Genomic DNA, 23,786 nt, shown 5'->3' with positions numbered 1-23,786 from the left:
CTGAAGTTAAACAACTTTAATTGCACAAAGATAGACATGCACAAATTGTACACCTGATCTTAGGGGAGCAGTAACAATTGTGTTGAGTTGTGAAGTTGAGAATCGTTTAATTTTCTTTTAACATTTAATTTTGTATACTGTCAGTATTTTTAGCTTGAGTGGTTTGGTGTAGCTTATGCAGATTCTAAATATAAAGTTCTGTTTGAAATGATTCATGTCATGATTGCCAGCTCAAACAGCAACAAAATTTAGAAACTTGCATGGGCGGTGAATACTTTTGCAAAACGCTATGTACAAGTGATTAAATAAGATGAATACCTGGATTTGTGGATACTCACGCATAACTAGTTTAGTTTTCAAAGACAAAATGTCTCTTTATTTGAAGGACTGCATGTAATTCAAATACAAAAGCTTTTGCCTTTGGAGGACAAAAGCTAAATTATCAAATAGTTTGAATTATGCAGTGGAGATTGAATGTAGAATTTCATTTTTAGAGAAAAAGTAGACTAAATATTTTTTCTAGCTAAAAAGCACAACGTTATAGAACCCCTAAGTGGCTGTATGAACCTGGTTCACTTTTGCCAACAGGTATTCATTTCAACCATTATTGCTTTCTATAAGGGAATTTTTTTGTTGTTACCAAATCAGATTGACATTTCCTGAATATCTGTTACCATACCTCTGAAACTTCTCAAATCTGGCAGCTGAATTTGTTTTATGCCTGAAAAAGATATAGAATGTTCCATACCACATTTATGAATACTTCTATTCGGTAAGGATTTTCAGTTTGCAGTGAAGTGTAAGCAGTTTTAATGGATAGATATTACATTTATTTTAGAAAATGTTAAAGCTTAAAGATTTTAAAAAATAAATGGAAAGTTCTGTAAATTACAAAAAAATGTACAGCTAATCAAATGTCACCCATACACTAATCTCTAACCCGCTACTATTGAGCAAACATAAGAGGCAATCAAGAATTAGAAGTCATTTGTTGGTAATAAGCTGTATATATGATAGAAAACGTAATAAAGATAGTACATAAAGTTAATTTTGCAAGACCAATAATTATAGCTTTCATTTTATAAGCATATCATAAAGATTCAGTTATGTTTAAACAAGTGAAATTTAAATTGTGGTCTTGGCCAGCAGGATGCAGGTAATAATTAAAAAGGCTTGACTAATTAGGTCTGTATATTCTTATGATTTGCTGAAATTACAAAACATGATTGTTTATGTAAGCTTAGAATTTTGATTTTGAATTACAACATATTCTATCTAAAATTGCACACATTATATCCCCTTCTTGGTTTTAATTCAACCTCACTTGCAATAGCTGTTGCAACTGGAAATATATTGATAGTTACACGTCCAGTTCTAATTCACATCTTTCCAATACAGGTTTCAGGTACTGAGCAAGACGTACCAGAAAAGCTGTTCACTGTTATCTATATGCTTTTAGCCGCAGAATGTATGCTTTGAAGACCTAAACATATTAGAGATGCAAGGACATGTGGCACTAGTTTTGCCTTAACCAGATAAGTTGATAAATTTCAAGAACATAAAGATTACGAGAAAGCCATTTGGCCCATCTAGCCCAATTGGATGTTAGCATCCCAATCTCACCCAGCTGTTTTTTGATAGAAACCAGGGTATTGGTTTCAACGATAGAGCTGGGATGCTTTTTCCATACTCCCACAATCCTATAGATAAATACATCTCCTGTTCTCGGCTTTAAGTGCACTTCCACATGGCTTCCGCCTGCGCTTCCCATTCTGAAGATGTCTCCTGGGTTGTCTTTGTCTGTGCCCTTAAGCATTTTGAAAATCTGCACTAGCCTCCTTTCTCGGTTCAAGACTAAAAAGGTTTTGTTCCTTCAGCCTGTCCGGGATAGATTCATGTTATGAGCCTTTTTAAGGCCAGCCTTTTCCATTTTGTATTTATATCTTGTTTCTACCATGTGCATGCAGAGCCTTGCGCTTGTGTACGTTAAACGTCATCTGCCAGGTGTTTGATCAGTCTTGAATTTTATAGTTTCTCAGTGATTCTGAGTTCAGCTGGATAGTAGGTGGTTTGTCATGTTTTTTTGTTTCACTCATGGTTTAGTCCCAAGTGTGATGAAGATGGGACTTCTGCAGTAATCGGATCATTTCCCCAAATTTATTCAATTGTTTTCTTGCAACCACAGTCAAAGTGTATTGATATTACTAGTCTTTTATCATTTCAGACTGCTTTTTCCTTGCTTTTTGTTACTGTTTCTTTCATTAGCATAAATTGAAGCATTTAAAGATTCCCGTCTTTTGTATGTTGGCATCTACAATTGTACCAATAAAATCTGTCTCCACATGACACGCAAAACATAGCTTATTGTGTTTGTGCTGTCATCGGTCTGTTGCAAATGGACATGAGTGAAGTTTGTAACCAGTTTTAGTGGGGTATAACACTAATATTGTTATGGTTACTTCACTGCTGGTGACATTTCTGGCTAGCTGTAGAGACTGCAGAACAGGATTATGTACTGGAAGCCCTCAACTGTCATTAATTCTGCAGTTGTTAAACAAGGTAATGACTTGTTTTAGTAAGAATTACTTCAGTACCATTTGTGTTTGTTTCTTGTTCTATAGAAATATTTTATGAAGTTGTAAATGTGAGATTTATTTGCAGTATTTTTTAATAATTCACTCCTGGAAACTCCTAATTACATTAAATCATCACTAATTACATAGCAGATGTATTTGCAACAGTATATACATGTAAATTCCACTGTTAAATTGGCATTCATACATGCGAGTTCCTGTCTGGGTCTTGCTCCTAGCCAAATGTGATGGGATTCCCCAAGTAGCACTGCACAATTGGCTCAGCACCTCAGGAGGTGTGGTTTGCTTCTAGGGTTTGGCTTTAGTTAAAACGTTGACTTCCAAGGCACACGCAGACTTGCAGTGACAGCAACAAAGGGTATAGTTTTCTTTCAGTTTGCATTTATACCAACTGTAAGATGCAATAGCATCTGTAAGATGAGTGGCTAGCTAGGTGTGGGTGTTGTAGGCGCTTGTTGGTCGTTCTGCATTCTCTTAGTTTGTGTCAGAGTAAGCCGAGACAAAGAAAAGTACCATTTCAAATTTTGAATTACCATTCAGTAATTTCTAAATTAATATTGGTATCTTAAGAAATAACCTTGTTAAACTGATTTTCAAATCCTGTGCTGTTTTGCTCTTCCATATGATGCAGGATATAGAATTGCATAACTGAGTGTTTCACAAATAATGGTTATGTATAAATCTGCTGGAGTCAATGCCAGTCTCCAACCAAAGTCTACATTGGTCTCCACATAAGTGTCTTTGGCTGTTTTCCCCTTGAAAGTGGCTTTGCTTTTATGTACATCTTTTGTTGCAGAGTAGTCATTTGTATCAACAAAATTTTACTTTTTGAAGCCAGCATACTCTACAGTTGAAATTGCTTGCATGCAAGATGCTGTCTCTTCAGCAGCAGAATGTTATTTTTCACCTGTATTTTATTGCATTTCCTAGCAACACCTAGCATAGACTTGCTTGTCTCATATTCTGTTCTCCAGGCTAGCTCCTGTCTCAGTAAAACTAATAGATGTCACCCTATGAGCAAGATGCTTCTATTAAGGTGATGTAACACCTGAATATGTTTATTTCTGCTGTAACCCAGCACTAATTTTACTAATAAATACCTGCATTTAGATATTCCCTTTTCTATAGAGAGATGTAATAAAAAGATTTAGAGTTCATATATTACATTTGACAGAAAGATGAGCCATTTATTATCACGGATTCCATAGATGGACCTGATGTACTACTCTGACTCAGTTTATAGGAGTTCATGTGAAAGAAAAGGTAGGTTGTGCGATGTGTGTTGGTGCAGTGACCGCCCCCACCCATAACTATGTGAGCCGGACCGCTTGGGAGAGAAGTGCTCTGGCTGATTTTATTACATTTTGCAAACTAAGGAATATATTAAACAAACAGTTTTCTTGAGCAACCATCCAAGTAGAAATGGGACTGTTGCAGCATTACATTTTACTTTTTCGTCTCCTAATGTATTAATTGTAAAGAAAATGCCTGAGCATTTCTGTCAGACCTTTTCTTTTAACAGAGTATTAAAGATACACATTTATGCAAAAACGTGTGTGAGACTCAGAGGTGAATCTCATTATCTGCCAGTGGTGCCAGATGACAAAGTTAGGATGCATTGAAAAGAACAAAGGAACTTTATTTATCAACTCTCTTTTTCTTAATACAGTAATGCCTTGAACCACAGCTTTACCTACTGTGAAACCCATATATCCATGGTTTTTCTCCTGTGTATCTTTTTGTCAGTCACGGTCTGTCAGGGCTAAGCAGTTCTGCACTGTAATTCCAAATCATCCTTGTTGTTATTGCTTTTACACAACTTGCACATTGCTGGTGATATGCTCAGGATGCATTTTCTTAATGGCTGTTGTTCGGTCACCCCTAAGTGCCAATTCTAAGGTTAAAAAAATTATGAGAAGGGCAAGAAATGTAATGTCCTTAGAAAATGGAAACTCCACACAGAGAGCACCCCAGAAATTGAACCCGTGGCCCCAGCGCTGTATCAGATAATATTGTCTGTGAAAAGTCTAATGGCACTTTGTATGTAATGTATTTATGAACCTCTGCCATTCTTGACCTAACCCTGACTTCGTGACCTTAACTTTACCCCTGACAAAGATTTGCGATTAAGAAAGTGGAAACATCCCTCTTCTGTGCTCTGCTTGAGTGGCTCTGTTTTGTATAGAGTGTTTTGAGAATGTATATAAGCAGTACTAGCAACTAGCCTTCTTCCTGGTTGAAAATTTGCTCTAAATCTGTTATCTTAATGGATTCAAACCTTTTTGCCAGGAGCACACTATATGGTTGCATGGATCTTGCAACTTTTCTGAGATGCACAGGCATGTTATGAGCATTCAGATTTATCAGAGTTGATCTTTAAATCCTTCCTTAAAGTTTAGTAATGCTTGAAGTGACACTAAGGATTTATAAAAATGTGAGGTTGTCAGACAGTATTGTGTGAAAAAATTCATACTTGTACTTGAATGAAGTTGGCAACACATGGAAAGCAAACTTTTAGTACTAGTAAGCAGACAGTACCAGGGGGTGTTTGTAGATTATGTTTTGAATCAAGATTTACTAATAAAGACTTTTTAATAATTTCATCAGTGTATTTTCAGTCATATACTTAGGTTTTCTCTTATTTATGATTATGTTTACATACTACTATGCTATGAAACAATTCCCTACAGGAAATTGACTATTCTTTTAAATATGGCTCACATTCTGTTTAGTTCACCGCTAGATAATTTTGAGAGGTTAAGTAAAAGTGCATGGATTAGGCTTGTTTTTCTTCTTCTCAGTCTTGTTTAAACTTGAGTAATTTTTGTCATTTCTGGGAAAATGTTTTTGGGAATTAACGGTTTTAATTTTTCCTTTTTTACTATACTGATTATGGTACTTCATAATGTTTCAGACTTTTTAGTGATGTGTTGTTATATTGAGTCAAGTATAAGATTTCAACTGTATATCAGATGTTTGAGAGCATATTGGCATATTCTACTTTTAGTGTATGCAGTGTTTACACCTGCTTCTCTAAATTTCTGGTTTAAGAAAATATATGTGGAAGATATGACAATGGTCAAAAAGGTAAATATTAGGAAAACTGACTGAGTTTAGCAAGTGAGCGCAGATGTGGCCATTTCACCCATTATCTTTGTCATAAAAGTAACTAAGGCTTTAAGAAGGCGAAATATATTTTGTCAAACATTTGTTTACAGTCTGTTAGGTGTGCAAAGATTAGTTGTAATATTGACTAATATTGTAATATTGAGGCCTCTTTTCTCACGCTTATTAGTTGATGTTGTGTGTCAGGACATAATTACTACAAGACAAGCATTACCAGATATTAAACGGGATTGTTAAATGGTTCATATATTTCTGATTTGCTTTGTCGATAGTTGTAGTAAAAGTAGTTTAGCAATTAAAAGGTTATGAAACGTGGTTACCTTCTTTTCAGAATCTTTTAATTACTTTTTGTGTTTTCCTCATATCTTGCAATGTAATCTAAGTGTTATTCTTGTGAAATACTCAGTTGTAGTGTAATACCATTACCCTCATCCCACCCCTCATTTTTCTATAGGGAGCAACTTTTGCTTTTTTCTAGTAAGTATAGGTTGGTTGTTGATGGCAGAAGATGATGAAATGAATCTGCTTCCATTCCTTTCTGATGTGATTGCCTTGTAGGTTCATTTAGTAAGTTTTATGAGATGCCAGCGAATTCTATACAATTTCACATGTGTTTTTAATATTAAATATGAATTATTTACATAAGCATTTGTTCTGAATAACCAAACAGACCGTCAAGACTGGGAGTCACAATGAATTTGAATTCCACTGGGGTTACAACCTCTTTCGGCTTTTGACCATGAAAATCCTCTTTATAAGTTGTCGCTTTCCAGGGATTTTTTTATCTTGTACTACATGCAAACTTGGTATTTGGCAAAACTGGTTGCTCATTAGGGTGGTGTGATTCCAAGACCTACGCATCCTGTTTTCCTTGACATCTTAAACATAATCGTGTAAAACCCGGTTGTAATTTTTTTGTATGTTGACTAGGGGTAATGTAGGTGAAAAAGGTTGGTAAACTTTTGATTTAGGAAACTGATAATCGGAATGTTGTCGTTTTTAATTACGAGCGAAAATGTTTCCATGGAAAGAAAAGATGAGCTAATGTGGTTACTTTGCGAACGGGCTGAGATTTCACCTGCAGCGTGCGGTTCGGAGGGAAAGTGACATGTGATGTGGTTAGTTGAGCATGGTGTGCTACCCTGCTGTACTGAGCATCACGACAAGTCAGCCTGCTCTGTTTACAGACTCCCTCTCCCACATTGACTCCAGCAGCCAGGCACTCGTGTGGCTAAGCCCATCCCCCCAGCAAACTACCAGCTGTGATCCCCAAGCTTTCTCCTGGTAACTGTTAGCTTGGAAATGGAGACAGCTTGTTAGGCTTGCTTGGTGACGAGAAATGAGGTAGAAATCTGCAGTGAATTTTTGTCCAGCCGTTTTTTTTTTTTCAGCGGATTACATTGGAGGGTTATGTTAAAATTAATTAAATAAAAGCAGATTGAAAAATATTCTTTATTATTGCCTCTGAAGAGTTTCCTCGCAGAAAACAAGTATTCCTTTTGGACTTTAGGTTTCAAAATTCTAAGTGAGTGTTTAGAAGAAAACATTTTATATATTTTATTAGAGATAATATGACTGTTATATGTGGGTTCACATTTTCCCCATGTTTTTACTTCAGCTACTGAAAATAAACTATGTATGGGAGTATTTAACAGGCTATGTGCAATATTGGGCATCACAGTCGCACAGTGATTTGCATACAGTGTGTAGTTCCAGACCTGGGGTGCTGTCTGCATGGAGTTTGTATGTTCTCCATGTGTTTGTGTGGAGTGTAATAACATACTAGTAGGTTTTTTGGCTTCTGAGAAAATTATCCCTTGTTATGAGTGTGCCTGTCTCTGGGCGCCCATCCAGGGTGTACCCTGCCTTGCACCCCATTGCTAGCTGGGATAGGCTACAGCTCCCCAGCCACCCTTAACTGAAAGAAGCAGACAGAAATGGGTGGATGTGCAATTTTTTTACCTTTAATTTGTTTGGTGTGGGAATATACAATGCATTCTTTTGTCAGGTTTAAAGTTTTATCATCAGGCTTGGACTGTTAATGAAAAAGGCTCCTGCCAGCAGTCATCTTAGTAAATTTTGTGAAGAAAATTAGAAACCTTTCTTTTGAGCAATCTGAATAATTTTATCTTAAAGATTGTCTTTGAAAGATTCCAAGAAATTGAAAGTGTAGGAGACAAGTGGCTAAATTTTAAACATCGTACATTGTCAAAGATCAGAGGCATTATCACCTTAATTATTTTATACATTTGCTAAAGTAAAACTTGAAAAATGTTTTTATTAACTCAGTGTAAATGGTTGGTGTACCACTGGTGTCTTGAAGTCAATATGTTTACAAAACTTTTGTTTTACAAAATAATTTTATAATAGAGTGGATCTTGAATCTTTGTGTTGTTGTTGAAAGCTTTAAAGTAACTGCAGATGATTATAGAACAAAGGCTTGTTGTCGTTTGAAATTTGATACTCAAGACAAATGAAAGCCATACAACTGTTGTGAGGTGTGTCATTCCAGTGTGAGCTGTAGAATCATTTAACCATTAACACAATTAAATGGTTTCTTTTCTAACTATGGGAAAGACCTGAATATATTCAGTATACAGTATATTGACATTGAACTTTAGGAAGGCCTAAACATCATGCATAGCACAAACTTTTTCTGAGATGGAAATGGTTAAAAGCTCTTTAAGTGTCTTATAATCCGAAATGACACAATCTGGTCTTTGCTAATATATTGTTCCCTTGGCTTTTTGTTGAATGTTTTTCATAACTCCTTGTGTAATGCCAATAGAGGACATATCTACAGCACAAAGACACAAAGGGTTCATTTTGTATAAGTTATTTAGAGATTTATATAATGGTTGTTTAGTGAACTGTAAATAAGAAGCTTATTTTTAGAATTGCTTGGCACTACCAGGAGAACGCTTGCATATAATTTGTTTCCCTTTAAATGTGGATCATTATAATGTATTATCAGAAAAAAATGCTTTGCTGTTTATTTTGTAGCTAGCTGCTGAACTAGCCACATAAAGTACAATATTAAGTAATCATATTTTAAATGAACAAATATCATGCCTTGTAGACAAAATAAATGTTTTAATAAAATTTCAAATTAATTGTGTCCTTTAGAGTGCCCGAAATGTATTGACATTAGATAAAAGAGAACAGCTAAGATCAGAATAGTCTGGGTGGTTGTGACTTCTGACAGATCTAACCCTGGATGTTTAGTATGAGTGTTCCAAAGATCAAAGGTAACCACAGATTCTTTGATTTGTTTTTAAGGTCATATCTACAGGTAGAACATCTGTAGCTATGATTGACTGCAGAATATCAAACCCTGGCAGAGCTAGAAGTTTCAGGACAGGTTAAGAGTACCTAAATATGTCTTACTAAATTGACAGTTGTTCAGCACAGTCTGCTGTAGATATGTAGAGTAAGACAAATCGCGCGGCCCTGGTTTCCATTCCGTACCTGAGGTGCTGTCTGTGTGGGGCTTGTGTGTTCTGCCTGTGTTTGTGTGGGTTTCCTCCCACAGTCCAGAAATACACTGGTAGGTTAATTGGCTTCTAGGAAAACTGGCCCTATGTGTGCATGTGTGTGTCTGTGTGTCTGCCCTGTGATGGACTGGCATCCTGTCCAGGATGTACCCTGCCTTGCACCTGTTGCTTGCTTTGATAGGCTCCAGCTCCCCTGCAACCCTGTATTGTAAGAAGAGGTTAGATAATGGATAGATGAACAAATCAGGTAAATGTTGTTGAATTCAGGTTTTGAGCAAAATTTGTCTGTCCTCCTAACATTAGATTCTTTTAATCATCAAGATATGAATTGCAAAGATAAAAACAGGTTAATGATTTGCACCACTGAAGCTCTGAACTGGGTACTTGGAGTGAAACTATAACAGTTTTTGTTTCATTATAATTAAGTTACATGTAATTTAAATACAGGCAAAATTGAATTATCCATCTTGTCTTAAATTTAGATATTTTCAAATATATACATTTCATTAAAACTTTGAATGTGGTGGACACATGACTGTGTCTAACGTAAAAAATATATATCTTGGTTAGATAATTGAAAAAATATTTAAACTGAACCAGAGTACAGCAGTCTTAGAAAGTCTGTAATGTTTGACAGACAAGGTGATATTATACCTTTACATCAGATCACATTGGGCTTATATCACTTTTGCAACTTTTGTAATGGGGGTGTTTGTTTCATTGACAAACAAAGAAGGCTTAGGTTGAGAGGAGAGACAAATTAAAAAAATGGACTCCATCTTTTCTTTTTCATGTGAAAGTTAACATCAGAAGTCTGCTAGAGACAAATTGTATTTTGAAATAATTATAAAGGGTATAAAGTTGTCAGATAGGTTGACATTTACTACAGTAAGAGTCCCACAAATGTAGTCTATGCTTACAGGATTGTCCCTTGAAACCTTTCACTTGTAAGTGATGCTTAGTTGCTAGACTTTGATAACATTGATTAAAATGTGATATGAAATGGGACAATAAAAATTTAAAGATCACATTTCTGTTCTGAAATGTCATTTTACTTGACTTGTTCTCTTATATGGAGTATAATGTTCAAGTATGGTATTTGCTTTCCCATATTATTAAACTGATTTCCTACTTTTTAGTAAACAGAAGTTTTTATGTTATACTTTATAAATGTGCCTGTGTTTCAAAATTATCTATTTTCTTTTTTATCCTATATATCATGTAAGTGCAGACATTCTGTATGGTCACAATGGTTTAGAGAGTTGGAAACAAGGTATCAGGCTATGTTGTTGAAGCTGATGCCATAATTTATTTCAAGAAACAGCTAGATGAATTCCACAAATCACCTAGTTGCAACCAAATGAGCTTCCCTCATTTGCAGACTTTGTTTTTATGTTCTACTATCATGTGCAATACATGAAGTTTGTCATGTATTGTTTTTCTGAAAAAACAGTTTAAAATGTCCATGCTATTTAAGTACCATAACCCAGTTTTTAGATGAAAATGCTGTAAGGTAATTGCATTGTGGCATTTTTAAAAAAGGTATAAGTAATTTCATTCTTGTAATTCAAGTATAATTACCACTTATTCTTGCATATTTCATAAACACTTGTACACTATTATAGCCTACTTACCAATTGCCTACAATTACCAATTATTACATAAAAGGATTATTAGAGGAAATTGGTTGCATTGTTAAGTAGATTCCTCACAGAATACTGGTTGAGACTGCACTGTGGAAAATGCCTAATAACTTGTCTGCAATTTAGCTTAGGAAATGCAAATTATACTTATTAGTATATTGGGATATGTTCCTTGTTTGGAAGCAACTTTGTATTATTCTCAGAATGTAATGGTTTGTCTTGCTTCTGATATTAAAGTTCATCATCTTACATGATTTTGTTTTTGGTGTTGATTTGTCTGATCAACTGAAAGTTGCTTTTTTTAGTTCACCACCTAGGCATAGACTCTAAAGTTGCAAGTACAAGTCTCAAGTTAGATTTGAAGCAGAAATAAATCAGTTATTAGTCTAGTGTACAAGCAGCACTAAAAATATACATGATGTTAAATAACTGATCTCTCTATATTGTAACTTGCAACAGAAAATACTAAGTATATATAATATTTCATTTTTGAGACCTTGTGTACACCTATAAAGCTGATACTTGTCGGCATAAAACATTTTAAAAGAGAAATTAAAATTAAAATGTTTTCTCAGTATTACCTTTTCTTAACTTCAGTGCTTTCAATGCAATGCTTTTGAGAAAACCACTGTTCACTTTGATGATTTAAACGATGAGTGACATGCAAGAAAAGTTTTTTTTCTAATATAAGTTGCAATAAATCATCCATCTTCTAACTGCTTTATCCAATGCAGGGTTGAGGGGGAGCAGAAGCCTAACCCAGCAAGCATTCACACAAGGGCCAGTTTTCTTAGCAGCCAATTAACCTGCCAGCATATTTATAGCTGTCTGAAATTAGTATCAATACAAGCAATTTATAGGCAATAAACTATATTTTATTTTTATCAGGTACACAGTTGTGGAGGAAAGTTTATGATAAACTCTGGAGTTTTATACACAAGTTCTTATCTGTTCTTAATAAAGTGAATGCAAAATTTTGAAATAATATAGCAGGTGTGCACATTGCTGATACAGTGGAAATACAGGTTTTTGCATTAGATCCATGTCTGTTGGATGTCATTTCTTTTTCTGTACAATTAATTTTAAAATGAGTTTTTCCTTGTTTTTAAACCCTCAAAGGTGTTCATAAAATGTGAAGTTTTACTTGTCATAAATGTCAAATCATTAACGTTTTTTGTTTTAAATTTCAGATCTACACCAATGATTGTGCTGGCTATAGACAAACTAGAGCATCAAGCTTTGAGAGTTTCTTTTGGAAAGGAAGGGGTATTACCACCCAAAACCCACCTGCAAGTTGGCCTAGGTAAGATTTTTTTGAGTGTCTGAGACATTTCTTTGGAATCAGACTAAAAGTTGCTATATAAATGTACTATATTAAATTTCTGAATTAAAGCAAAGTATTATGTTAGGTTTTATAGAATGCTTCTACTGTTTTGTGCTGATGGCTGATGGACCTTTAAACAAGCAGGCGTTAAGTCAATAGGTTACATTTGATCCAGAATAGAATCACAGGACCAGTACCCTGAATAGGACTAGCACCCCCTTGATATTACAGATTCTTAATATCAGTGTATCTTGACAAATTATTTTTGTTATAAAATGGTATTTATTTTAAGAGTCGTCTAACTGTCAATGCTTTGGAAAACTCTAACCACTAGATTTTTTTAATTTTAAAGTTAGAATAAATAAACTTCTTAAGGGGTGAATAAGAGACAGAATTAACATATGCTCTGAAGTGTTCTTATTATTTCAAGGATTTCAGGACAGAACTTGAAAATTATAGTCACTGTACAAGTGACATTCCAACACGTACTTTACAGTTTCTGAAAGCAGAGGGATTGAGAATTATAGTTACATAGGTTTTGTATTACCTTGTGATCGAAGTATTTGACTTTTTTTGGTTTTAAGGGATTATGTGTTTATATGTAAGGAAGATTCATGTAACATCATTTTATAAAACCCTATACACTATTATTTGGATACTTTTATTTGAAACTAGAATAAATACAATTTTTTCATTGGTCACATATTTCATTTCACCAAGCATGACATGACCTTATTTTAGCATATAAAGTGTCACTGCAACCTGTGAGAGTTCTGATTCGTGCAATTCTGACGCAGGTCAGAGTGTGAAAAGACCAGCTGAGTTTCAAGTCAGTTGATGCAGTTATCCCCGTGACGGTGGTACAGGTTTTGTTTCATCTTGAGTGCTGGTCAAGTGGCCATTTTACATAGAATATATTAGAGGTTAATGGTGCACTCACTAGAATGATAATTACTTGTTTTGAGTTAAATGGCTAAATGTTTTTTTTAACAGCTGGGGTTGCTGTTATTAGCTTTATATTGACACGGAAGAAAGGATAGACAGCAATCTTGGTTAACATAGGATCACCGTTTTCATAGTTTATCCTGTTTGCACTAGAATTTCTTACTAATTCATTCCAATCAGTGGAAGCCTGTCTTTCCCCTATAACTTCAATGTATTTTGTAACTATTAAGTTTCATTACATCCAAGACTCATGTCTTCTTATTGTGGGAAAAGTAAACTTTCAGATGGTTCTGAAGTAATATTTTCATTTAGAGTTTAAAGTTGTGGTCATGATCACCTTGGGAAGATGCTTTAGCTTTCTAAAAAGTGTGGAAGACCCAACAACGTGTGCTTAATATTTGGATCTTAAATTATGTAAAACAATTTTCATGCCATTTTCAAAACCAAAATTGCATCTCAAATGATTAATGTTGTTTAAATACAAACATCACCTACACTACTTGAGGCAAAACCTGACCTATAATCACATGCATATGTAAGTCACACACCTACTTTTTTAGAAACATTGCCAGTTATGTGCATTTCAGCTGACATCCCATTTCCAAATCTTACCTAACTTGTGTGGTCTATCACCTCTGAAGTTCAGAATCTAAATGTATTTTATGTTCTATATGCAGGCAAAATCTAATAGAATCATGTTCTAGGTAGAAAACCGAAATACGCAGTTTGTCAGTTTAATTTTAGAATTATTTTATGAGTCACATATGTTTGTTAAGTCTGACTTTGCCTGTGTCTTTGGCTTCTGAAAGCTTCTTTGAATGCAACCACACATGGTAGGGAAGGGTATGGGGTGGTCTGTTACTTTAGAATGTAAGATTATAAATCAATTTCTTCTGTATCTCATTGAGGTGTGATTAACTAATTGATTGAAATAACTCATCCGATCTGAAGAAGTCCTTTGAGTGGACTTTTTCAGTACCTTTGAAGCTTTTACCAGGTTAATCAGTTCAGAATAAATAGCTACTTTCAGTGATGAGTTGGAGACCCATTTGTTCAGCATAGCACCTACTTGAGTGTATCTTGCTCAAGGGTGTACCTCAGCAGCTTTCCACCCAATATTTGAACCTGCCACCCTCTGGACCAGGGATTAGAGAGCTAGCCAATGTAACATGCTGTTTTTACTTCAGTTCTTGAATCAGATCTCCTTATTCTCTATTTAAGGGTATTATTTTTTAAGTATTACTACCTTCTAGTCTGTCTTGCCGTATCTGAAGGCAAGTCAGTAGTGGAATGGGAGGACTCCCAAGGAAAACCATGTTGTTGCTTTAAGTGATGTTACTAGACCAGTAGGTGACACTCTTCCCTTCAGATCAGAATTCAGAATTTAAGATCAGAAAATCAGAACAAAAATCATTCCCCGGTATGGAGACTGGTTATATTGATGCTCTAGGTAGTAATAACTTTTGGATGGGTCATTAAACCAAAGTTCACAGTACTCAGTTGGTAGAAATTTTGTAGCACTGTTCATAACAGTACAGGAGTTTACACTGGTGATCTGGTCTAGCACAGACTGCGCTACATAATGTTTTCCCTTAATTCCCTCTAATTGGTGAAAGAGTTACTCTTTTCTAAATAGTGGGTCTACTAGTGTTTAATGACTTTCATGCAATACCCAAGTGGGTGCTGAACTTAAGTGTTGGTTGAAGTGATTCTGTTCTTTATATAATATGCATTAAGATATTCTTGGATAAAAAGCATTATATACATTAAGTAAATTTTGTTACCATTTAAGCACATGGAGCTCCTTTGAGCATGAGGATATTTTTGGTGGATGTTCTCCTTATTGATTCCAGTTTAACCCAGGAGGATGTTTGAAAGGGGAACACCACCATAGAGAGAGGTCAACAAACTATCTTTCTGCTGTACAAATATTGGCAGAGCCATATTTGTCAATTCCAATTTAATACACAAATGTTCGCATTTATTATTTTTTATTCTTCTAAAAAATTAGAAAAGGAAGTTATTTTGATGATATACACACCCAGTTTGGAATCATCAGTTGTGTCTTGACATTTCAGCTGGCTGCAATAGCACCTGTTACTGGAGACAGTAAGCAGTAAGTGGAGATGGGCTTTTCCAGCCTGTCCACCCATCAAGCCAATTCATCTTTTCTCAGTCTGCAAGCTGTAGTAATGTACAGGAGGTTCAGTGCCAATTGGTGGAGAGGTGTATCTCCCAATGATATTACCATGTTGCTGCCAGCGCCCAGGAAGTCACACAATAATGATGAACTTGAATCATCAATGAACTTGTTGCCCTGCAAATATAGTGCAGCAGGCCACAGTGCATCATTACACACTGATACATATTCTGTACCTAACCAAAAGCAAATGAAGTGTCTTCTTATGCTGGTTATATGATTTTAAAGGTAATTAGTTAATTACATTTGTTTGAGATAATCTGTATCTTTTTATAGTTAAAAATAAATTGTTCTAAGATTTCAGTGGGAATGGTAGCTACAGGATCAGTTTAAGCTGATTTAACACTTAGAAGTTGGTTTCGCAATAATGTTTATTCGGGTATGCTATTATTTTTGTGAATATGTTGAATTATCAGTCTGGCAATAGCATAGCAGTTTTGTGAATGCTGCTAAATTATATCCAGGTACAGAACATTCTCCTGTACCTGCATTAAATGTTAGATACGTTGCCTGACCAGCCAGACGTAAGTGTGCTTCAAAGCAGAAAGCATACTAATTACCCTCCTAATCAATCAGACAATAACAGTTTCTTCCATTGTCAGTAAACTAGTTAGTTGTCTGAAATAGTGCTTTACTCGTAAATAGCTATATTTCTATATTGCAAGTGTGTAATCTCTCAACATCAGCTGTACTAAATAGAGTAATATAAATGTTCTCCATATTCTGACTGTGTGGAATGTGTCATTATTCAATTTGTTTACACAACCACCGAATCTTTCATTTAAGTGCTGTCTTGTAGTAACAAAAAAGAAAATAAGATCCTGTGGTGTTCAAAATATAAGTAATAAAGATATTTCCAGAAGCATTAAATGTCTTAGCATTAATGTGAGAGTAAACCTTGTCCTTAATTATATTCCTGTCATGGGGTAATTCAAAATGTGTTTTGTATGCACATACCATTTTGGTGACAAATCTGTTGATTTGTTTTCCATCTTAAAAATTGTGTAATTGGAGATGGGTGGGGTTTGTTATTAACTTAAATGGACTGTTCTTCAAATAGAAATACATTGATTAAATACATTTGAGTTTTGTTTGATGTTCGTTTTTTTCCTTTGTAGTGAATTGTGGTTTGCTGCTGGACTCTCCTCCCAGGATGATATGAGATTTAACAGAAGACGATGCATACAGGTTAGCAGCTATACCCTCTCTTCATATTTTAAGACAGACTAGGTGATGCTTCTGTGGATAAGGTTCTGTGACCTCATTAGTCTACTAACCCCTGTTAAGCCATAATTGATAAACTGGTGGAACTGCAAAATTAATTTAAACTACAAAACTAAAATCATGAAATCTTCATTATTGTTTTTAAGAACAGTCTTCAGTGTTACAGGATTTCTTTGATGCAGATACAATGAAACATTTCCTAATGCCAGAGTTTTTATAGTTTTTCAGTTAGAACTATTTAAGACTTCTCACCCAAAAAACAAACTTAAATATCACCTGATAAGTGAAGGTGCTTTGCCTAATCAGTATAGTAAAAACTTTATTTCATTTATTTGCAACCATTGTTGATTTAAATGCTTTTAATTATAGCATTTTATGGCATATTCTTTATTCTTTGTTTTACTGTTTTCTGCTCCTAGCTTCATATTGCTAACTTATTGAAATTCTTGAACTTCGAAAGTATGACTAATCTTGCACCCCCAAGGTGTTAATTTAGTCTTGTCATTGGAAAAACTTGTTAATGCTGAGTTTCTTTTTTTTTTATTCAAAGTTGTAATTGAAAATATTTGTTGATCTTGACTTGTTCAGCAGGGATATATTTCTGTTTTAATTTTTAATGCCCATCTTTATCATGTGACTGTCACATTCAAAGACAGATGTCTCACAGCAAATTACATTTTTCACATTTTCTTGTAAATGTTTTTTTCATTCGTCTTTCTAATTTTACAGTTAAAGTATGACCTTTAAGATCTAAATTTAAATAAACTTCCAAGATGCCCTGGAGGCTTATGCAGTATGCAACTGTGTTTGCAATAGGACAGATAGAATAGATCTTATTGCGTAGTTTGTATTTCGGAAACAATTTTCCCTAGCCTAACACTTTCGTGACACTTAATACTTCTTCCACCCTTTTTGCTCCGATTCTGTTCTTTTTCCATTCTTTAGTCCATTACAGTTAAGAAAGGAACATTGCTTCAAATCTAGGTTTTTACTGGCGGCAAAACAGCCAGTAACAAAGTAAGAGTTGTCGGTAAGAACCAAGTTTAACATTTTTCATTTTGAGAGATCCTTAGAAGCATGTAGTAGCTAATTTCGGCTGTAGATATGGCCATAAAGACTTAAATCATTTCAATGTGTATAAGTAAACTTTCTTTAGAATTCAGTTGTAGACGACCTTAGAAGTAAGGACTATCCTGAAAAAGCTACTTATTAAAATTACTTGGTTGTTTGTGTTAACAACTCATTTACGCCTTCATGACAACTAGGGGAAGCAATAAAAAACGCAAACAATCTTATGACATATAGTTTAAACAGTAGAATTTAAATGTTGATGTTATGTTAAAATTGAACGATGCCCAATTTTGATGCCCAACGATGCTAGAATGAGAATTGTTTACAGTTTTAGTCCTTTTACAATACAAGATTGTTGTTCTGGAGTCAGTCCAGAGAAGAGCAGCCATATAATTTCCTGGAATTTAAAGAATGTCCCACACTGACAGGTTAGAAGAAATCCTTTAAATCTTGAACAATGAAAGATTAGGAAGGGAAATGATCAGAACAGAACATGATCAGTTCAGAATCGTCTAAGGCATGGACCTTTTGGATTCAACAGTGAATCGCAGGCCTGAGGACAGTAGTGGAAACACTGGAGGAGTGTGTTTAAAACTGGAACAAGCTCCCCAGCCATGCTTCTGAAACCAATAATCTGGCTTCTTTCTAGGAGTGGACCTTCATATCAGTTAGTTACTAGTAACCAAACAATCCAGGTGGGATGGAAGGCCTCATCTTGTATCCACTCTAATATTCATGATTGCATTCCCAATTTACAGTGTGCGCTTTTTAGATATTTTCCAGCATTGATACTTCTTGAAGTGAAGCGATTTGAGCTCTAGAGAATGTTTCTTTCGCGACAGTGTAAAGTTGTTAAAGTGATTGTCTTTACAGTCTGAACAGGAAGACATAAATTTGAAGGGTTTTTGTTTTGTCCAGGAAAGTTTTAGATGTCTCGGATTGTGCCGACAAGAGCGGGTCTCTTGAATGATTGTATGTTACATTTAATACAAATTAGGATATGTCATAAAACCTATGTTCTCTTACAAAAATACATTTAGTTGACCTTTGGTGGGTTTTTCCACTTTACCTATTGTCCTTAATCACATAGGTGAGAGAAGTCTCCTAGATTGTTTTTGTTTCATTGTGCAAAATTAGATACTAATTAAACAGGCCAGATGCTGAATGTATGAATTTTAGGAAGTATTTCATAAATAATAGTTTTGATTTACAGTCAGCAAATTAAAAAGCTTTGTCAGAAATATACCTTTTGGCTCCTTTAGTTGTAAACCATAAGAGTCCCTTACTGAAGCTTTGAAATGATCCACAGTTCAGTTTTCCCATGCCCTTGTCACCTTTTTAATGATTAATGTCACTGGGGTCTAAAGTCATGCACAGCATATACTCTGTCCTTAATAGATGTTACAGTAGCACTGTGGTATGTATGATGTACATGGATATGGGAGATCATTCCCATTTTTTCTTTAAAGGCCGTGTAAAAATATCCAGCATTGCCTTTGCCACAAATTAGAAGTGGCTTTGCGACTTCCAAATCCCCTACTGGCACAATTCAGCTTACAGGCTGTTGAGCCAAATATGTATGCTAGGAAGTGCTGATAAATAGGTTAAGCATTTAGAGAACAGTCTTTAAGCTGTTGTCAAATTACCTGAAGTTCGGAAGAGAGAAACAGTTGGGATGGTTGACATTTCGGTTGATAAACTATTTTTCATGGCCTCTGTGACAGTTTCCTTGCTGTGTACAAGACGATGCATGATGGTGGTGTAGAATTTATTGAATTATTGTTTCTTTAACAATCTATTCACTGTAGTGTCAAACTTTTAGAAGAGGAATCTGTTCTAATTTTCTATGCAGAAAAACTGGATTTATTCGTAGGGATAAGAGGAGAGGGTTTTACTCCAACCACTTTTAAGAACATTTTTGCTAGATTACACCTCTCAGTCAGAAAGCAAATGGAATGCCAGTTTTACAGTAAAAGCAATTGTAAATCTGCTGTCTCAGCCCTGTTGGATTTCCCAGCAGCATACTCATACTGCTTAGTAGAATCAACCAAGCAGGTTTTAAATCGAGCATTTAATGTCTTTTGCCGAGATTGTATTTGGTTTAAGTGGCCAAGAAAACTACCCTTAGAAATTTAAGTGTAGGTCCTTTGAGCAGGAAAGGCATTTGGAAGGGTAGGGAAAGCGTTGGGGGAAAAAACATTTACCTCCTTTTCATGAACCAGTTTTCACCAAGTTTACCAGAACAAAATAAGAACAGAACATTTCCCTCCCCCCACCAGCAAGCCAATTGTCTTGAGAAATGAAATATTTTAGGTTTCTCTTATGAGCTGAATTCTAATGTGTGTGCCAAAGATTAGTAGTGGAAGCTTCTAAGTGTCAGTGCTGCTTTAGATGAAAATTAGTATGAGTTTGTCCTTTTGGTCATGAGATTTTTAAAAAATCCTTCAGACTGAGATATTCTTCTGAATTTTATGTTGTATGTTAGCATGTTCATTATTAAATGAACTACTATCTAGAAACTTAAATTATTCTGTAAAAAGGTGTAACATCTGAATTTCGTAGTTAAGACATCAGCTTAGAGAATTCCCTTTTCATGATAAAAATACCCTGTGTGTTTTATTCATGTAAACGTCTGTAGCTTCAGTTTGACAATCTATTCTTTAATGCCTCTACAGTTCTGTCTACTTTTTTTCTGCTAACATTGTAATTGATTAAGAATATCTTGTGAAATTTCTTATTAACTGCCCTGAAAGATAAAAAATACATATGCCTCATTTCAATCCTTCAAATAGTAGTGAAATGTTAAATATTTTATTTTTCGGATCATTTTGCAAGCGAATTTGAAATATAGGGCAAAAAAATGCTCCTGAACTATAAATGTACAAAAATATAGGTCACCCTTTTCCAATGCACTTGCCTTTTTTTAGGATGGTGGGGGGTGGATTAGGGTTCTGTCCTTAGTCTGACTGTATCCAGGTTTTGAACTGTGATACACATTTTCTGCCAGGGACTAAAGTGTTAAATGCAGCTTGGAAATGTGACAAAGTGCAATTTCATTTCTTGTTTATTACTTGTTTTCCTATTGGACAATAGATGGCAGCTTTGCCCTGGCAACAAAAGTAGGATATTTGCATACACGCCTCTGATTGGCCTCGGCTTTGACAGACTCACCCAATCATACAGTATCTTCCTGGTGGTAGGCTATGCTAATTAGGTGCTGTTGCTGGGGTTCAGAAGGGTGGTTACTCTGTGTGATTCTGCTGCATTGTGTTGCCTAGTGAGAGACGTTGATAAATGAGTACTTAATGATCTGCAGAATTCCCACTCACTGCAGACAGCCTGAGACTTCAAAATAGAACTGAGAAGATTTGATTGCTGAGTTAAATGCTCGTTTTAACTGTTCAGAGGCCACCATCACGTTTATGTGAAACACTGAATTTCAGTCATTTGAAAACTTGTCTTGGCAAATAAGTATTAAAATCGAGCAGTATGTTTAATTGAGAATCAACCCTCATTCTCTCCTTTTAGAGGAATTACAAGAGGAAACCCGCAAGTATCAATCTTTACAGAAATATACAATATAAATCAATTTAGTTTTATTGGTATGGTCATAGTGTATGATACTTTTCATAGAATTGCTGCTTTTTAAAGTTACATTTTTAATTAGATATTTAAGTAAAAATAAGCTTTAAGTGAACCCTCATTACTGGGTTGGAAGATGGTGTGCTCTAAGCCCAGATGAGAAGCTGCTATTGTACGCTGGAGCAAGGTGCTTCACAAAACATGTTCTGACAATTTCTGCTGTAGGCTTCCAATGTATTTGAGAATGAAAAATCAAAAGTAAATGTTTCATACTTCTATAAGGCTCTTTTTCTCTACACCTACACAGATCTCAACCAACGAGAGTTTCCTAGTACCAGAACTTACTGGGATAAGGGTGTTGTCCTGGCTGTATTGGTTTTGAAAGAATTATAATTTGTTGCTGTGCAGCACTAATACAATGAATCTAAGATTAACACTCTGCCAAGACCAGAAATGTTGGGTGGTTTTAGACTGAAAACCTTATTGCTGCTGTAAGTAGTTTTGATGGACGAGTAGGTGGCCCTCTTCCTCCTGGACCAGAATTTCCAGGCCAGTGCTCCTGGGGTGACTGGGGTCACTGGGCTGTAGGAGGAGCTGGGATACTGAACTGAGGCTGTGACAGTGGGTCACTTAAGAGCCTATGACACTATGGTCTTAACTAACATCTATTCTTGTCTAGCATAGTCTTGGCTCCTTCAAAATCTCCCGTGTCTCAGCTGGTGAGGCAGTTTCTCACTTTATCTGATTCTGCTGTGTAGTGGGGCTGCTGTATATTACCAATCTGGTCAAAGAAGGTGGCATATTATATATAAAGAACTTTGGGATCTTTAAGGAAGAAATGTGCTGTAAAAATGAAACTAGTATTAAATACCTTCCGTTTGATTTGTTTCTTTCTTTAATTAAATTAATGTAATTTTTAAAGTACCAGTATTTTATATTCTGATTTTATAATTGCTTATAAAACTTCTAGAGGGGTTGTAACATTTAGGAAATTTATATGTAGGCTCTTATTGATCAGTAACTGTTGTGTACTCAATGTGGATTTTTATATGGTCCAAATTAACTAGCCACTTAAATTTAACCAATTATGCTAAAATGTAATATGAATCAATTAGATTTTTTGTACTTTGATTTAATCTGGGAACTGTACATTACCTGGCAGTGATTAATACTGGAACAGTTTGATTGGATTTAAAAAAACCACATAGCATTTTAGTATTTTTGTTATTCATTTGTGGCTTCTTTCTTTAATTGTGAATGTTTCACTAATGCGGCTCATTGAAAGTAATTTTAGTTGTATCACCTTAATGATTTAACTTGTTGTTGCTACTCCTGTTCTATGTTTGTTTTTGGTGATGACTTTAATGTCTTTATATTTTCTGCATACATGCAAATAAACATGTCATTGCACTTATGCATATGACAAAGTGAACTGAACTAATGAGTTAATAAGCTAATAGCAATAAGTTAACCACACAGGCAAGGATAAGAAAGTGGTGTCCACTGAGGGAACAAAACAAGTTGTTAAGGAGGGATATCCAAGCACTGTTTTACTTGAAACAGTTTTATTATTGTTTTTAGGTGCTACTGTATTTTTTGAATGAGTAGCAGGATAATCCCTGCCTATCAGTAGGTCATGCTTGTATGCTGTGGTGTGGTTGCTTCGGAGATGAACTCTGGAGTGATGTAGCAGTTTCCCAGTCCTGACAGTGCAGAGTGAGCGCTCTGCTTGGTGCGATGGGAGTGTTACAGACGGGGGGGAGGGGGCGAGGGCTGTGCTTGGCACCACTTTTATGACGCTCAGGAGCTGAGTCACATGCAGGTCTAAACAGCTGGGGGTCCACATATAACAGCTCTGCTTTTTTCAACTTACAAAACCATTTTTAAACGCCACCTTTTAGTTTATTTTTAAGCGCTCAGATATTTTAAAGCCTTTCATTTCCTTCATCTTTTTTGAGCGTATGTTTTATATTTTTCAGTATGTTCAGCGTATGCAGAAACAGAACTAAAAGAATAGGAGTAGTTCTGCAGTATACAATGCCGGAAGAAATCTGCAGGAGCTGTTTAATTCTAATACAGTAGACATTGCTCTCATGTTATGTTATCTCAGAGCACACAGTAGAAAATGAATTTTTTTAGTAATTTAGCCCACACAGTTTGTAAGAAATCCAGTTTCTGTGGTGATCTCCCAAAACCACAAAGATTCCTTGTTATGTGTGTGAATGTGCTATGTATAAAGCTCTTTCCCCTCATCAGGTGGTTATTCATCTGGTTGAAATCTGACCTTCAGGTCTCTAGATGGACTCCAGTGACTTGTGCATTTAGGCACATGTGATCAGTGACATCGTAAACGGTAGCTATTTGTGATCTCTGATGTCACCCTTTTTGACTTTACTGCCAAATGCTTGTGAACTTTTTCATACTTATTGTTGGAATACTCTTGATTCTTGCATTGCATGATTTTGTCTGGTGGATTTAGCTGGTTGTGGTCAAGGGCATTTGTGACTGTTTCCTAAATCAGTTCTGTGCAGTCATTGCTGCATGATTGTCAGACATCTGTTACTTCTATTTTTGTATTTCACT

The 23,786-nt window shown here is 35.3% G+C and overlaps 1 protein-coding gene across 5 annotated transcripts in view; it reads left to right on the top strand.

The window, feature by feature from the left end:
- The window catches only part of dyrk1aa (dual-specificity tyrosine-(Y)-phosphorylation regulated kinase 1A, a), a 46,713-nt gene that overhangs the window by 9,227 nt on the left and 13,700 nt on the right, over positions 1-23,786 (top strand). For all 5 annotated transcript variants that reach the window (XM_015341384.2, XM_015341385.2, XM_015341383.2 and 2 more), the window contains exons 2-3: positions 12,048-12,160; positions 16,445-16,514. In XM_015341384.2, coding sequence (XP_015196870.1) covers positions 16,505-16,514 — 10 coding nt within the window. In that variant the 5' untranslated portion in view covers positions 12,048-12,160; positions 16,445-16,504. The remainder of the gene's footprint in view (positions 1-12,047; positions 12,161-16,444; positions 16,515-23,786) is intronic.

The sequence above is a fragment of the Lepisosteus oculatus genome, chromosome 5 (assembly GCF_040954835.1).
Source record: "Lepisosteus oculatus isolate fLepOcu1 chromosome 5, fLepOcu1.hap2, whole genome shotgun sequence".
Lineage (NCBI taxonomy): Eukaryota > Metazoa > Chordata > Actinopteri > Semionotiformes > Lepisosteidae > Lepisosteus > Lepisosteus oculatus.
This window is presented reverse-complemented; position numbering and strand designations above follow the sequence as displayed.